The following is a 16,447-nucleotide window of genomic DNA, read 5'->3' as shown; positions in this document are numbered from 1 at the left end:
TAAGGCTTTTTTGTTAATTGGGGAAATGAGGGTGTTTGTAGGCAGGTGGTTAGAAGCCAGAGGAAATGGAGATATAATGATGATAAGAATGATAAATTTGTCACTTTAAATTTTGCAAAATGATTTGCAAGTGAGGGTTTTGAGTCAGGAAGACCTGGGTTCAGATCCCACTTAAGATCCCGACTAGCTCCGTGACTCTTGTTGAGTCACCATATCTCTGGCCTTCAGCTCAGGGTCTTGGACTCGATGTTGTTATCACTCCCAATTTACAGATGAGGAAGTAGTACAGTAACTTACTCAGAGTCATATAGCTAGTAAATGTCAGAGCTCAGATGTGAATCCATACTTTCCTGATTTGAAGGCCAACACCCTCTAACACTAGGCCAAGCATTCTAGCCAAGAGGGTATGGGGCATTGGAGCAAGGCTCTGATAACACAGGAGACAGGAGAATTCAGGGCCTTAGCCTTCACCAGGGCTAAGGAGGCATGGAGAGGAGGGTGGTCAAACTGGGAAAGCTGAGGTTGTATGGCTAGAATTATCAATCACAGAGTGAGGTCAGCCATTATAAGATTCTGAATTTGGGATTGCTTATAATGTTTCAGACCCTGTGCCAAGCCCTGGGAATACAAGCTAGCCAGAGGGAAGCAGGAGGAGGGCCAGGGCAGGGCATGCCCATGACAGCATGGCAGAGATGGCCAGGAGAGAATAGTGGAAGTGGGATCTTGGTGAGATGATGCTGAAGCTGGTCTGTTAAAGCTCAGGGTGGTTCCAGAGGCAGAGTCCAAGCTTCCAGGGAGCAAGAAGGGGATATGATGCCTGAGGGAGAAGAAAGGGCTTGGAATGATAGTTGGGGGGAATATGGTAAGTTATAAGGACAGATCAGAAGAATTTTTGAACAGCAGTGACAAGCCAGTTGAAGTGGTGTACCATGAATGGAGTGTCCTAGAGGAGGGAAAGAGGAATTGGAGTATTGGAGTATCCTCCAAAATGAGGATCTGCATGTTGGGATTAGTGGGACAACATCCATGAGGTCACGCAGAGTCAGACATGACTGAATAACAGGGAGTGATTATATCCTGGTGTGGTACTAGACAGTCCAGCCAAACCCTCCTCCTTGCTGCTCCTCATAGAGAACACTATCTCCCACCTCCAAGTCTTTCCACAGGCTGTACCTCATGCCTGAAATGTACTCTCTCCTTACCTCCCCCTTTTAGAATCCTTAGCTTCCTTCAAAGCCCAGTTCAGCTGTTTATCTACTCTGATTTCTTCAGCTGCAAGTGCCTTCCTCCCCAAATTATCTTGCACATTTGTATTTATTCTAAATATACTTATTCATCTCTGGGTTATTTATCCAGATTGAACGGCAGGGGCTGCCTTCATTGTCTTTGTTTCTTTGGCACCAGGCACAGTGCCTGGCACACCAAGGCATTTAATAGAAACTTTACTGATTGAGAAGAAAGTTGTTGACTTGAGGAGGAGGAGGAGGAAGATGGAGATTGTATGGTCATGTTTTCAGAGGGACTGGCAGAAGCACTACTGGAACAGGAGGTCAGCGGGTATCAGTGATGAGGATAGTCACAAGGTGGTCTGAGGTGACTGTGGGAGGTGTGTGTGTGGGGGGGGGGGAGGGAGTAGCCAGTAGATACCTGGAATAAGCAGCATGACCCACCCTAGAAGTGAGTAGCATCCCATCACTTTGTCATTCACAGGGTTAGGTACAGGGCCTGCACCTGGGTTTGAACTGGTCCAAGTGATAGAAATGACTCTCCTCATGTGAGTCAGTACCCTTCTCTGCAGCCTACAGTCGTGGCCATAGAGGGGGCTCTGGGAGGTTCAACTCCTGGGCCTGGATCACATGGGTAGCTTTAGAGGTGAGACTTTTTCCATTCATTTATTCATTCTGCCACTGCTGGAGTACACTGCTACATTTTTACACCCCTTAAATTTTAGCACCCTGGGAAAAATCCCCATTCACCCTACCCTAGATATATCTGGGAATGTGTTAGGCAGTATCAGTGTATTGAAGGGTGGTAAGATATATTAAATAAGTTTGGAAAGATCAGTTAGAAGCCAGTTATGACAATGACAGGCTGAGGAATTGGTATTTCATTATAGGTAATAGGGAGAAAGAACCAGGAATAAGTATTTTGTATCATCCTCCTCTCCCTGGTGATAAAAGCTTCCTCTTTCTGAGAAGGCAGTAGGTGCCAGATGCAGTAACTTACCTCGTGGAGGGGGCTATGTAGAAGATGTTGTTAAGCCCAGGAGGAATGGTTTCCCCTCTCTTCTTCATCTCAGCCTGACTGGCTTCTAGGGAAGTTCATCTTTCAGCTTCAGATGAGTCATTCATTGCATCTGTTGGGGGCAAGCTGAGGGTTGTCCATCACAGGGCTGAATTGTGATATATTTGTTTACCCCAATTTCCTCTTTTAAGTAAACTTTGGATACTTCCTCTATTCTTGTTTCCTTATAATCGGTCTTTCCCTATACAAGGAAGTAGGGGAAATTCCTAGCTTCCTTTGGTGTGAGTATATAGTAAGAGAGAGGGGGTGTCATGGATCTTGGAGGCAGCATGATATAGGGAGGAATCCTTTGTCACTGCAGAAAACAAATGAGGTGATCAGAAGAGATGACAAGATCATGTCACCAACTCAAAAAAAAAAAATCAAAGCAGGTCAGAGATGATCGGGGTGTTGGAGGTCATCAAACCCACCCTCTCACCGTACAAAGGAGGAAACTGAGGCTCAGAGAAGGAAGGGGACTTGCCCAGAGTCATTCAGCTAGAAAGTTAGCAGAGTCAAGGTTTGAAGCCTTCAAATCTAAGGCATTTTCTACTACCTACACTACTACACGATCCAATGAGTATAAAGGGGAGGGCAAGGATCAGAGAGACACCATCGAAGGAAAAATCATTAGAATGCCGCAGTGGATTGACTGTGAGAAATGAGAGGGAAGGAATATAAAAGCTAATATTTAGCTGTTAAATTAGCATTCTGCTCTCCACATCCAGAAAAAGAACCATGGAATCGGAATGTAGATTGAAGCATATTTTTGCTCTCTCTGGGTTTTTTCCCCTTTTTTTCTGGTTTGTTTCTTTTTTCTCATGGTTTCTCCCATTGGCTGTAATTCTTCTTTACAACCTGACTAATGTGAAAATAGGTTCAATATGAATGTATATGTAGAACCTATATCACATGGCACACCATCTTAGGGTGGGGGGAGGCGAGAGATGGGGAGAAAATTTGGAACTCAAAATATGATGGAAGTGAACGTTGAAAACTAAATAGGTTAATTAAAAATAATAAATTAACATTCTGCTCAGTTGTTTAGAATTACTCGAAGGAAAATATGGGCTGGTATAGAGGCAGGCTAGTTTGTACTTGATCATTGGGGTGTAGATTTAAATTTAAATGTAAATTTAAATGGAGAGGACATCTAAGTGGTCCAGTGGACAGCGCACTGGGCTTGGAATTAGGAAAACTCATCTTCCACAGTTCAAATCCGGCCTCAATCACTTACTAGCTGTGTGATTCTGGTCAAGTCCCTTAACCCTATTTGCCTTAGTTTCCTCTTCTGTAATATGAGCTGGAGAAGGAAATGGCAAACCACTCCAGTGTCTCTGCCAAGAAAACCCCAAATAAGATCCTGAAGTTAGATCTGACTAAATAATAACAATACTACTTATATGGCACTGACCTATCAGGATAAATGAGATATTCTTTGTACAGTTTTGCAAACTCTAAAATGGTTCATAAATGTTAACTATTATTATTAATACTAAGCCCTTTAAAAAGTTTATAAAGCACTTTACATATGTTATTTCATTTGGTCCTTATAACAACCCTGGGAAGTAGGTGCTATTATTACCCCCACTTTGTAGAAGAGGAAGACTGAGGCAGATAGAGGTGCAGTGACTTGCCCAGAGTCACACAGCTGGTAAGAATCTTCTTACCACTTAGATATCTTCCTGACCCCACATTCAGCACTGTCTGTCTACTTCAAATACCTCATTTTGCAGATGGGGGCACCGAAGCCCAAAGAGGTTAGATGGCTTGCCTAGGGTCATACAGCTGATAAGTTTCAGAGGGTGGGATTTGAACTCAAGTCTTCCTGATTTTGCCTTTCTTTGGATCCCAAGTACCTTGGCATAGTGTTCGCTGTGTTTTTTGTTGTTGTTCAGTCATGTCTAATTCTGTGACACCAGGATCAAAGATCCTGGAGTAGTTTGTCATTTCCTTCTTCAGCTCATTTTACAGATGAGGAAACTGGGACAAACAGGGTTAAGTGACTTGCTGAGGGCCACTCAGCTAGTAACGGACTGAGATCATATTTGAACTCATGAAAATGAGTCTTCCTGACTCCAAGCCCAGTAAGCACTTACTAAATGCTTGTTGGTTGACTGACTGATTGGCCTGTAAAACTGGAATGCAGAAAGGAATTGGAAAATGCTTTCCCAAATAAGCAAATAAAAACATAATGCAGCATAGAAATGTTAATTTGAAGATTTCTAAGTCTTCATGCCTCCCTTCTGGGATCTGTTTGTGGCCCTGAGATGCTTCCCACACTGGCTCTTGGTGGCAAGAGCTCAGGGGTCAACAGAACCAAGTTCAAAGAGAGTCAGTACTGTTGAGGCTGGGAGGTGCCATGTGGTGACCAGCCTGGTTGGGGTCCAACGTCTACTCCCCTTCTGTTGTCCTGGTGGGTGGGTGGCCAGGTTTGTGGCTTGTGCTGCTCCACAGTCCACTTCAGACAGTCTACACCAGAATTGGGGAAGGAAGCCATGCTGAGGGCGGGCTGTGGTCAGATTCAGCCTTGTTCTCTCTGTGCGGACCACGTTGGCTGAGCTGCTTCCTTCCCATTTCTGGTCCCTAGAGAAGGGTGCTTGGTGGGCACGGGGCAGATGGGTGTGCCAGCAGCCTGGGGAGCAAAGTCCATTATACTTACCCACTTATTCATTCAACAAGCATTTGTAGAATACTTGCCAAGAGCTCTGCTCAGGGCTGCAGGTGGTGGCACAGTGGATAAAATCCTGGACCTGGAAAACTTGAGTTCAAATCCAGTCTCAGACACTCACTAGCTGTATGACCCTGGGCAAGTCACTTCATCTCTGCCTGCCTCAGTTTTCTCAATTGCAAAATGGGGATAATAACAGCACCTATCTCCCACGGGTGTTGTGAGGACCAAATAAGAAAATATTTCTAAGGAGCTTAGAATAGTGCCTGGCACACAGGTGCTAATTTATTTCTTGTTCCTTCTTTCCCTCCTTGCTTTACCTTTGGGGGATGAAAAAGGGATTTTTTTAAAAAATAAAGAACAACAAGAGTTAAATAATTGTTTTGAACAATAGGGGTGATGCTAGACATTCATAATGCCAAATGAATAATGCAGTAAAATCTGTAGAATAAACATTTAAGTGCCTACTCTGTGCTAGGCCTGAACTGAGTGTTTTTAGAACCTGTCTTCCTGACTTGACTCCTCATGCCATCCACCTAACCATTTGCCTGCCCAAAATAGGAGTTCTCATGCTGGGGTCCATATGTTTTAAATATATATTTTAATATTGTATTTTGATATAACAAACTTCCTTTGCAATCTTATACATTTTATTTGATGTTTTAAAATATTCTTCTGAGAAGGCAACCATAGGTTTCCCCCAGATTGCCAAAGGAGTCCATGGCTCAAAAAAGGCTAAGAACACTTGGTTCTAGTAAGTCAGAAGAGGGTTGGACAACAGTATCATTCAAGCCGAATTCAAAGAGTACTCATTAGGAGTTTGATGTCAACTTGGGAAGATGTCACCTGTGGAGTTTGGGAATGAGAGGACTAATATCCTGGATGATGGGGTCTGCTGGGCAAGGCAGAATTGGGCTGAATCCCCAAAGGTGAAATCCATCAGGGGAGAGTGTACAGTCTTCCATTTGGGTTCAAAAAAGTCAGCTTCACAAGGAGAAGGCAGAGGCAGGGGCTGTGGCTAGACAGCTATTCGTCTAAAGCAAGGCTGGGGGTCTTAGGGGACTGCAAGCTTAGCATGGATCAACACAGTACTCTGGTCCCTAAGAAAGCAATCTTAGACTATCTTAAGAGAGGGAAAGAGCTCAGGAATAAGAAGGGGACTTTCTTGATGTTTTCTGTAAGAATGCCACACCTAGACCACATCCAGCATGATGTGTCCAATTCTGGTCACTACATTTTGGGAAGGACATTGAAAAGCTGGAGAGTGAGCAGGACTGGTAACCAGGATAGTGATGAACCTTCAGATCATACCACAGGGGATAGGCTGAAGGGACTAGGGGTGTCTAACCCCGAGAAGAAAAGACTTAGGAAGCATGACAGTTATCTTTAAGTATCTGTAGAGCTACTACAGGGAAGGACTGGATATTCTGCCTGGCTACAAGCATTAGTAGAAAGGGACTGCTTAGTCTGGATTGAAGACTGATGTCCTAATAATTATAGGGGTTCCAAAGTGTCTCTGGAGGTGCTGCGTTTCCCTGCCCTGGAAGGCTTCAGACTGAGGCTGGTGGTCACTAGTCTGCCATCTTGAAGTGGGCTTTCTTAAAAAGATAAGAGATAGAAGGGAAGGGTCTCTAAAATCCTTCCAACTCTCAGATTTATCGACTCTGAAACGCTGGCACCTCTAGTGATCGGTAGGTCAGTAAGTCAGGCACTAAGGCAAGTCAAGAAGTATTTACTAAACTCTTTCTAAGTGCCGGGAACTGAGCTGAGTTACACTAGGACATTCCATGCCCACAAGGAGCTTATACCCTAGTGGGAAAGGGCAACATATAAAAGGGAGCTCAAAAAGTGGGTGAATGATGAAACCTCTACAAAGGCCTGGTTTGAACGTCTGGAAATTCAGGAGCAAAATCAGAAGGGGGATGAAGGCTGATTGTTATGGCATCCCCCTCAGACAGCGGTCCCAGGACGTGGAAGGAGGTAAGTGCCAGGGTAGGGCTGTAGGACAAGTTGGTTATTCTGGGATGAGGAAGCCCAGGTGCTGAGGAAAGCTCCAGGCAGGGACAGCAGCAGAGGCCCCTTCTCATGCCATCCCCATCTGTGTCTGTAACTACTGGAGCCACCGCTCTTTTTCAATCACACATTTTCCCAATGTCATTTGTTGCTATAGTTCTTCAGAGCACCTTATCTGTCCCCTCTTGTGGCTTCCCACTTCCACCTACCTCAAGCTTCTCTGAGGCTTTCCAGATGACACTCATTTTGACCTCTTTGGGGACCGTTCTACATACAACAACCTTGGTGGAATATTGGTCTTAAATAGGGCTTCCTTTCTGGGTGGAGTGTGGGGTCATTAAAGGAGTGAGTGCCTGCTGGGGATACAAAAAGGCAAAGGAAAGTCCCTGCCCTTGAGGGCCAGGTGGGATTTGGAGCAGCAGGGCCTTTGTACTGTATATCCCAGATAGATATACTGATGTACAAACTCCAGTTTCCTGTTCTAATTCAGGCGGCAGACTTTCTTTGTCTCCTTTTTTTCCCTTTTCTTTTCTAATTGCTACGGTTATTAAATTTCTATTGAAGACAGTACTGGAGAGCAGTCTGGGGGCAAGAACAGTTGTACCAGACTGTCGAGAGTCTCAGGAGGAATAGGGGTCAGGTTATCAGTCTGGGATTAGAAACAGGGATGCTAGGACCTGGGGGGAAGCAGGCACAGCAAGGGAGAGAGGTTAGGAAGGTCCAAGAGTGTAGGGAAACTCCCAGGAAGGACCAGGTAAGGCCAAAGAAACATTACCTGGGAGCAGAGCCGGAGAACATTGTACACAGCTACAGCCACGTTGTTTGATGACTAGCTTTGATAAACTTGGCTCTTCTCAGCAATGCAAGGATCTAAGACAACTCCAAAAGACTCGTGATGGAAGATGCCATCCACACCCAGAGAAGGATGATGGAGTCTAAATGCAGAATGGAGCAGACTGTGTGCTCTTTTTTGCTGTTTTGTTTCTTCCTTCTTTCTTGTGGTCCCTTCCATTGGTTAGAATTCTTCTGTACGTGACTAATGTGAAAATATGTTTAATATGAGTATATATGTAGTTGCCTTCTTGGGAAGGGGGAGGGAAAGAAGGGGGAGAAAATTTGAAACTCAAAAGCTTATGGAACTGAATGTTATAAACTAAAAATAAATACATTAATTAAAGGGGAAAAAAAGAAACAGATTACCCTGGGGAGAGTAGTGTTCAAAGATTTAAACAGGTTATTAACAGGGTCTGCTTAGCATGAAAAAAAAAATGGACCCAATAAACATAAACACACTCATGTCAAAATGAGAGGCAGGGTGGTACCTTGAAAAGATTTCCCCTCCAATTCAAAACCCCTCGTTCTTCCCAGTGAATTGCTGCGGGGCCTTGGGCTGGTCATTTCCCCTTTCTAGGGGTCACCTTGGCCAAGTATAAAGGGAAAAGACTGGGTTAGGTTCATCTCTTAGGTGTTGTCTAACTAATACTGTATTTCTAGCCTTCGGATACTGGGGGTTAAAAGATTTGGAACCTGCCAATGGCAGAGGTCCGTCCTAAGCCAGAAGAAATACAATAATCAATCAGCATTTATGAAGCACCTACTATGTGCCAGGTGCTGTGTTTCAGTAGGAAGGCGCCTCAGGGAGGATCCAGCTCAGCCAGCAGGTGCCCACTACGTGCCAGGCGCTGTGTTTCAGTAGGAAGGCGCCTCAGGGAGGATCCGGCTCAGCCAGCAGGTGCCCACTACGTGCCAGGCGCTGTGTTTCAGTAGGAAGGCGCCTCAGGGAGGATCCGGCTCAGCCAGCAGGTGCCCACTACGTGCCAGGCGCTGTGTTTCAGTAGGAAGGCGCCTCAGGGAGGATCCGGCTCAGCCAGCAGGTGCCCACTACGTGCCAGGCGCTGTGTTTCAGTAGGAAGGCGCCTCAGGGAGGATCCGGCTCAGCCAGCAGGTGCCCACTACGTGCCAGGCGCTGTGTTTCAGTAGGAAGGCGCCTCAGGGAGGATCCGGCTCAGCCAGCAGGTGCCCACTATGTGCCAGGTGCTGTGTTTCAGTAGGAAGGCGCCTCAGGGAGGATCCAGCTCAGCCAGCAGGTGCCCACTACGTGCCAGGCGCTGTGCGAAGTGCTGGGGGACACAGGGTCGGGCTCACCGTCCACTTCTTTCTTGAGGGGTCACCGAGGTTCGGAGACGGGGAGGGCGCTCCCCGCAGCCGCCCAGGGTCACCGCTGTGCAGCCCCGCTCAGGACCCCGCGGCCAGGGTCGGCTGCAGGACTCGAACCTTGAACCTTCCTGTGTCCATCTGGAGGCCGGCTCTCTAACCGTTAGCCGCACTTTCTCAGTGACTGCAGAGGCTTTCGGGCTCGCAAAGCGCCTTACGGAGCGCAGACGTGAAACCGCGCGTCTGGCCAAGGGGCTCTCGGATAGAAAGCCGAGGCCGGGCTGGAGAACTGGATGAGGGGAGGCGGGACTACAAGTCCCAGGAGGCCGTGCGCGGCGGCCGCCCTGTCTAGGAATAGAAGAGGCTGGCGGGAGGCGGGGGGAAGTGCAGGGGAGGCGAAGGAGGATCGTCAATCCCAGGCTGCTTTGTGGGGCGGAGGCGAAGGCCGTGGAAGTAGGAGCGACTACACTTCCCAGACTGCCTTGCTCCCGGCCCGGAGCGAGGACTACGTGTTCCAGGAGGCCTCGCGCGGCGGGCGGCCGTCCTGTCAGTCGGGAGTGGGGCGGGGACGGAGGCGGAGGCGGGGCGGCTCGGCTCCGGGATCGGCCGCGGCGGGCGGGCCGCTGGCGCTGCGGGCGCCCGGGGATGCCCGGGGCTGGGGCCGGGGCCGCGGCTGCGGAGGAGGGCGGGGGCCCCGAGGCGGCGCGGGAGCCGGCGCGGCTCTGCGGCTACCTGCAGAAGCTGTCGGGCAAGGGCCCCCTGCGCGGCTACCGCAGCCGCTGGTTCGTGTTCGACCCGCGCCGCTGCTACCTCTACTACTTCAAGAGCCCGCAGGACGCGCTGCCCCTCGGCCACCTGGACATCGCCGACGCCTGCTTCAGCTACCAGGGGCCCGACGAGCCGCCCGCCGCCGGTGCCCCCGCCGCGGGGTCCGCCTCCGCCGGGGGCGCCGACGAGTCTCCCGCCGCGCTCTTCCAGGTGCACAGCGGAGGAGGTGTCACGGTGCTCAAGGTGGGCGTCACCACCCCCGCCCGGGGTCCCCCTCCTCGGACTGCCCGAGGCGCCCCCTCCAGCAGGGCATTCCCCCTCAACCGGGCGCTCTTCCCAACGTGGCATCCCGTGGCCGCCTCCCGAGAGACCGGCCGCTCCTCCCCAAGGGAGTGCCCCCTCCTCGGGACCCTCCGCAGCCAGGGCCCTCCCCCCACCCAGACGCTTCCCCTCCCCTCCCCTCCCCAACTGAGCGAGCCCACCCTCCGAGTGCCCTCCCCACCCACCACTTCTTCTTCCCCTCCTGCCCCTTATCTCCCCCTCTCGGCTCCCCGTCCCTCCAGTGTCCCCGCTCTTTACCACGAAGGGGTTTGGGCTAGCTGTCTGAATTCGGGGCGGTTCTGAATCCCGCGTGCTTCTTGTGGTTCAGCGGCCACAACACCCTCCCTCCCCAGGTTATTCTGCGGATTAAATCCTGCTTGATGGTGAGGTTGGGGGACTTCTTGCCTTGTGCTGGTACCCATGTCCTCTCGCCTTGGTTCGCTGGAGAGAAGCTGGTTTGTGTGTCCTGCGCCCCCCGAGCCACGTTATCATTCTTTTATTTGTACTGCTTATTTCGTACTCAACCTTATACTTTTCCGTCCCTCTTTAAGCCACCTGAGGAGAAGTAGTGGACAGAATGCTGGATTTGTTGATTCTGGGCAGTTAGGTAACCTCTCTGCCTCAGTTTTCCCCTCTGTAAAATGGCCTTTGATCTGTGCTCCCGTGGCCTCTGTCCTTTATCTTCTCCTTCCCTCTCCTAATTTCCTCATTATTCCTGCCAGCTTTGCTTGCTCAACTGTCTTCTCCTTAGCCCCTTCCCTACTTCTTGATTCTCCCGTGCATGACTTTCTTGCTGGAGCCTAGGACTCCCTCTTTCTCATTCTTGTCTTTTCTTGGGTTCTTTCCACCTTCACTCATCTTTTCCATTTCTTCTTTCTTCCCTTTATCTTAATCTATTTTTTATTCTAAGCGATTGGTCTCCTGCATGGTACGTTTTTAAAAAACTAGGCAAGTGATCAGCACCAACCAGTTGTGGCTCCTGGGGGGTGTGTGACAGTTGTGAACTGGGGGTTTTCCCGAGGGATCCCCTTAATACTCAGCAGCTCTGTTTGCCCACAACTGAGGTAATTATAAAGCATTTACTTTTTGTTCTTCCATTACTATTTTGTTCAGGTTTTGATTATAGCTGGCAGCTTCTACCAAATTAGTTCTCTCTGTGCTGCCTAAAACCTATGGGCACTTTTCTCCATTGAAGTAGAAGAGATTCAAAGTCTAACTTGTGTTTACCAAACTCTTTATGTAAATTTAGGAACAGGACAGGGGGACTTTTGCCCAAAAAAATGACTTGTCTGTAGCTAACAAATTTACCTCTCTAAGGTAAATTTTATTTCCTGTGGAACTGTTTATTTAAAATGAAAATAGAAGCTCCTCATTATATAATTTCAGGTCCTAGTATCCTGTTTCAAAATTCCTTTGATTACTTCTTGGCATGCTTTTATTGCTTCCTCCTGCCCCTTAAGTCTGTGTGTATCATAGAACTGTTTATATAAAACAAGGGTGGGCCAGCCCTTAGTGGTGATATCTAGGAGAAGAAACTTTTTCTCCCTTATTTCCTTTGCTGAAACAGTACAGCTAATGACAGTAAATTTGCCTCTGGGTGTGTTTCCTCATCAGGAAAATGAAGGAGTTGGACTAGTTTCTAAGACCTCTTCCAGATCTGAAGTTCTGTGATTCAGATTTGTATGTGTAGGTCATGTGCTACTGGAAATGATCTTTTAAGACTTGAGCCAAGTGACTGGGGTTGGAAGTCAGGGGAACTAAATTCACCAGTTTGTTTTTTCTTTCTCTCCGCAATTATCATGTGTATGTGTGTGTTTTGGCATAAGAAATCAGTCTTAAACTAATTGCAAAGTAAGGCCATATCTGGATAAAACAATTGAGTTATTTTATTTTTAAAATGTTATACAAGTGAAGACAAAGGTGAGAGCCCTATAAGAAACAATGTAAAAGTTGGAAACAGTATTTGGGTTGGGATGGGAATATCTTTTAAGAGGTTAAATCATGATGTAATTTTTAACCATGCTTTGTTAGTGAAATTTTGTGACAATTTTAAGTGAAAATTAGTACTCATTCTTACTATCTTTTGGATCAAAGTCCAGTTTCATAGTTAAATTCACTTTAATTAGCCATTGACCTGGTAGTCACAAGGTAGACTCAGTTTCCAAATGGATTTTAGTAATTCTGAGTTGTCTTGCTTAAATTTAAGTTTCATATGTGTGTGTGTATATACATACATATATATGTGTGTGCATATACATACATGTATGTATGTGTATAAGACATTTGGTATAAAAAAGTTTTCCTTTTATAAATTTATTTATATCCCATTTGTTGTTAAGTAGTTTCAGTCATGTCTGACTCTTAGTGACTCCTTTTGGGATTTTCTTGGCAAAGTTACTGGGATGGTTGCCATTCACTTCTCCAGCTCATTTTACAGATGAGGAAACTGAGGTAAAGAGGATTAAGTAATTTACCCAGGGTCATATAGGTAATAAGTGTTTGAGGCCAAATTTGGACTCTGACACTTGAGTCTTTCTGACTCCAGGCGCGGTGTTCTATCCACTGGGACACCTAGCTGCCCTGCATTATATCCCTTAAGGGGATCCATATAATCTGGTCCTGTCCTGTAATTTTACAGATGAGGAAAAGGGCTCAGAGGTGTTACTTGAGGGACTTGCTCATGGTCACAGCAGTAGAAAGTGCAGGTAGAGGATTCAGTTCAGATCCTCCGATTCTAATGACTCATTACCCAGTTTGAATTTTGTTCCCTTGAGGTCGTTTTAAGAAGAAATGCCTGTGGTTAGGGGGTTACCGGGTTTCTTTGAGATACTCCACTTCTTGAGGAGCCTTGAAGAGTAGCTGATTATGTATTTTTTAGTAAACATCCTGTTGGAGAACTAGCGGTGCTGATGTAGGATTTAGGGTAAGTGCACTTGTCATCCCTCTTGCCAGAAGCTCTCGCTTCCTGGGAATCAGTCCTTCTTGTGTGGCAACAGAAGCTTGAGATGTACTTGTGTGTGATATACTTTAGCTCTGTTTCACTCAGGTATTTCCTTTCAATCTTTTTTTTTAAGTGAAATGATAGGAATAATTTTCACTGGGATGAAGCTATCAGTCAGATGTCGTTGAAAGATCCCTGGATTTGGAATGAGGCAACCTGAGTTTGACCCTTAGATCTGCAAATTACTGGCTACCTGACCTTGGGCAGGACAGTTGGGGTCTCATGGTCTCAGTTTTCCCTATCTGTAAAATTAAGGGGTTAGGTTAGGTAAGCCCTGAGGTCCCTATCCAACTGCCAATGGAAAGAAAAAAGACCCATTTCAGATCAAGGTTGAACCTTGGAAGACACAGCTGAGCTTGCCACAGGGAGTACTTAACCCATGCCTGTTCACTGCAGGACTTACATGTTGGACTGCTTTCAAAATGTTCTCTTGTTTCTGTGACTTCAATAAGGTCGCAAAACTGGAGACAAATGAACTTGGACAACAAAAGAGGGGTGATGAGGACATGTGGTGCATCTGGGAGCAGGGAGGCTTTCCTTGTCGGGGTATCTCCCCCAGCGCTGACTGGCGCCTGGTCGGGGCTTGCTGAGTATCTGCGGAATCGCATCGAATTCAGTCAAACCGGCCTCGTTAACCCGCCACCTTTATTGCCAAGCATTTCGGTTTGGTTTGATTCTGTTTCCATGACCCAGTGCTGCTGCACATATTGTGATTTTGTTTTGTTAAATAAAGTGTTGGTGTTTCCCTTGCTGGCAGGCCGCGAGGTCACAACTGACTAGTCACATGTTCATGTTTATGTGAAGGGTACAACTTTTCTGTGAAACTTTTTCTGTTTCTTGGCAAATACTTGTTGCTTTTGTAATCATACAAAGTACATTTTATGCAACAGAACTCAGTAGTTTGGCATTTAATTACTTAATCCTTAATTATAGATTTCCTTGTGACAATTTTCCAGCTGTTGTCCTAAACTACTGCTTAAGTCTGTTGTTCTTTGCTGTCTCACCTGTCTTCCCCCAGATTGGAGACTCCTTAAGCTCTGGCACCGCCTCTATTTCTTTGCTTGCTCCAACAGACTCACGGACAGTCCTTGTGTCTTGAACACAGTATGTGGCCAATTAATATTTGACTTGAATTTTGCTTGATATTAGACCATTTGTTACTCCAACAAAAGTAATTAAGATTAGAGTGCCTAATTCTAATAACTGATTTCATTAGATTCATTTCATAGTATCGTAGAATGCTATGTCAGCTAGTCCAGGCTGGACCTGTATCCTTTTCTGTGCCATCTTGCTGGAGGCAATGCATTCCATTTCAGACATCTCTGACAGTTAGATAATTGTTCCTTGTCAGGCTGCAGCTCTGGGTAGTGACCTGAGCTCTGAAATTGGAGTCAAGACATCTGAACACATCTCTTGGTACAATTCCTTACCCCTGGGTGACCATAGACAAGTCATTGAGCTTCTCTAGGTTTTAGATTATTCCTCTTTTAAGTGAAGGGTTTGGCCTAAATGATCAGTCATTAAGGGCCCTTGGAGCTATAAATTTTAGGGGGAAAAATCCTGCTTTCCTGTTATTCTTTGCTCCTTATTCTCTGCTCTGGGCTTGGCAGTACAATGCAAATCTCAATTCAAAATACATTCCAACTGTCCAAAAAGTGTTAGTGAAGTTTTAATCTTTAATGACTGCACTGACACTAGTGGGACACCCTGTTTAACAGCTGCTTACTGCCCCTAGAAGAACATTTGTCAGGACGGAGTGTATAGAAAACACTATCTCTGTCTTCGTGGAGTTTATAATCCAGTAGAGTGCCATGACACATAACCAGATAACTTTAATACAAATGAATATGTGATATGTGCATGTAGAATGTTTGCAAGATCCAAGAAAAGGTTCATCATGGGGGGAGAAGGTTGTCCTAAAAAACTTCCTAGAGGAGATAATGTTCAGTTGGTCATAAAGGAGGAGAAATAACTTTCTAAGCTTAGGGGAGACATGAAGAAAGGCACTGAGACAGGGAAAGTATGAGGGGAAGGTATGAATCTGGCTGGAGTAGAGGCTACACAGAAGACAGTGGTAGGATGATAATCTGAAATTGGGGTATGTATGTGTTAGGGGTGATCTAGCCCAACCTCTCTCCATACTAATTCATCACTGGGGAAACTGAAGCAAGAATGACCTTCCTGTTTAAGGTCAGGTAACTAGTTAGTAGTAGAATTAGGGCAAGCAACATCTTTATTTTAAATTAAATTTTATTGTTTAATTATCAAGCATTTATCCTCCACACCACCCCCTCCCCCCAAACCAAACAAACCAGAATGCTTGTTACAAATGAATATAGTCAAGCAAAACAAATTTCTTTGTTGGCCTTGTTTCTCATTCTACTTATTAGGCCATAAACCCTTTGTTCGGAATTGGGAAGGGTTCTTTGATACTCGGGAATTATGAATGGTTATTGACTTGATGAGAGTTAAGTCTTTCAGAATGGTTTGGTTTTTTTACAATGTTGACGTACTAACATAAATTGTTCCTCCAGGTTCTGCTCATTTCACTCTGCTTCGGTTCATACACATCTTCTCAGGTTTCTGTGAAAAAGTCCCTTTCCTAATTTCTTACAGTGCAGTCATATGCTATTGCATTCATTTTGAGCAGCTGGTGAGAGCACCTCATCAGCTTCCAGTTCTTTTATCACTACAAAAAGTTGTTACATAGATTTTTGATTGTATGGGCCCTTTTCCTTTTTGTTTGTTCTGTTGGGGTATGGATTTTGCAGTGCTGTTGCCAGCTAAAGGGCATGCCTGGTTTAGTTACTTTTTTGGACATAGTTTCAAATTGCTTTCCAGAATGGCTAGACTAATTCACAGCTCCACCAACAACATCTGTCACCAACATCTTTTTGAAACATTTTTTGCAATACCTTTCCCATCCGTCTGCCTGCTTCTACTCACACATACAAATACTGTGTTTCAGGTTCTTGCCACCTTTTGCTTGCCCTGTTGCAGACGTCTTCTAAGTGATCTTTCTGTATCCGTCCTCTACACAGCTGCCAAAGGGATATTACTGAAACAGATCTGACCACCATTTATTGTGACATGTGCCTCCTTCTTGCCTCCAGAATCAAATGCAAACTTCTCTGCATTGAAAGCCCTTTACAGTCGGGTTCTGGTCTGCCTTTCCAGGCTGATGGTCTATTGCTCTACTTCATGACCTCTGCCTTTCAGCCACTTGGACCTGTTTG

At 46.1% G+C, this 16,447-nt stretch overlaps 2 protein-coding genes across 4 annotated transcripts in view; one reads left to right on the top strand and one right to left on the bottom strand.

The window, feature by feature from the left end:
- SH2D7 (SH2 domain containing 7) overlaps window positions 1-9,484 on the bottom strand; it is a 39,767-nt gene extending 30,283 nt beyond the window's left edge. Inside the window, exons 1-2 of one of the 2 annotated variants that reach the window (XM_072628590.1) lie at window positions 7,743-9,484; window positions 2,227-2,356 (exon numbers count right to left, since the gene is read on the bottom strand). In XM_072628590.1, the coding sequence (XP_072484691.1) occupies window positions 2,227-2,294 (68 nt within the window). In that variant the 5' untranslated portion in view covers window positions 2,295-2,356; window positions 7,743-9,484. Of the gene's footprint in view, window positions 1-2,226 lie in introns of both variants that reach the window. The other variant, XM_072628589.1, reaches the window with a different exon arrangement.
- A 270-nt stretch (window positions 9,485-9,754) lies between these two features.
- TBC1D2B (TBC1 domain family member 2B) overlaps window positions 9,755-16,447 on the top strand; it is a 72,745-nt gene continuing 66,052 nt past the window's right edge. For both annotated transcript variants that reach the window (XM_072628588.1, XM_072628587.1), the window contains exon 1: window positions 9,755-10,132. In XM_072628588.1, coding sequence (XP_072484689.1) covers window positions 9,767-10,132 — 366 coding nt within the window. In that variant the 5' untranslated portion in view covers window positions 9,755-9,766. The remainder of the gene's footprint in view (window positions 10,133-16,447) is intronic.

Source organism: Notamacropus eugenii, chromosome 1 (assembly GCF_028372415.1).
Source record: "Notamacropus eugenii isolate mMacEug1 chromosome 1, mMacEug1.pri_v2, whole genome shotgun sequence".
NCBI lineage: Eukaryota > Metazoa > Chordata > Mammalia > Diprotodontia > Macropodidae > Notamacropus > Notamacropus eugenii.
Note: the sequence above shows the minus strand (reverse complement) of the source record. Positions and strands in the feature narration are given on the sequence as shown.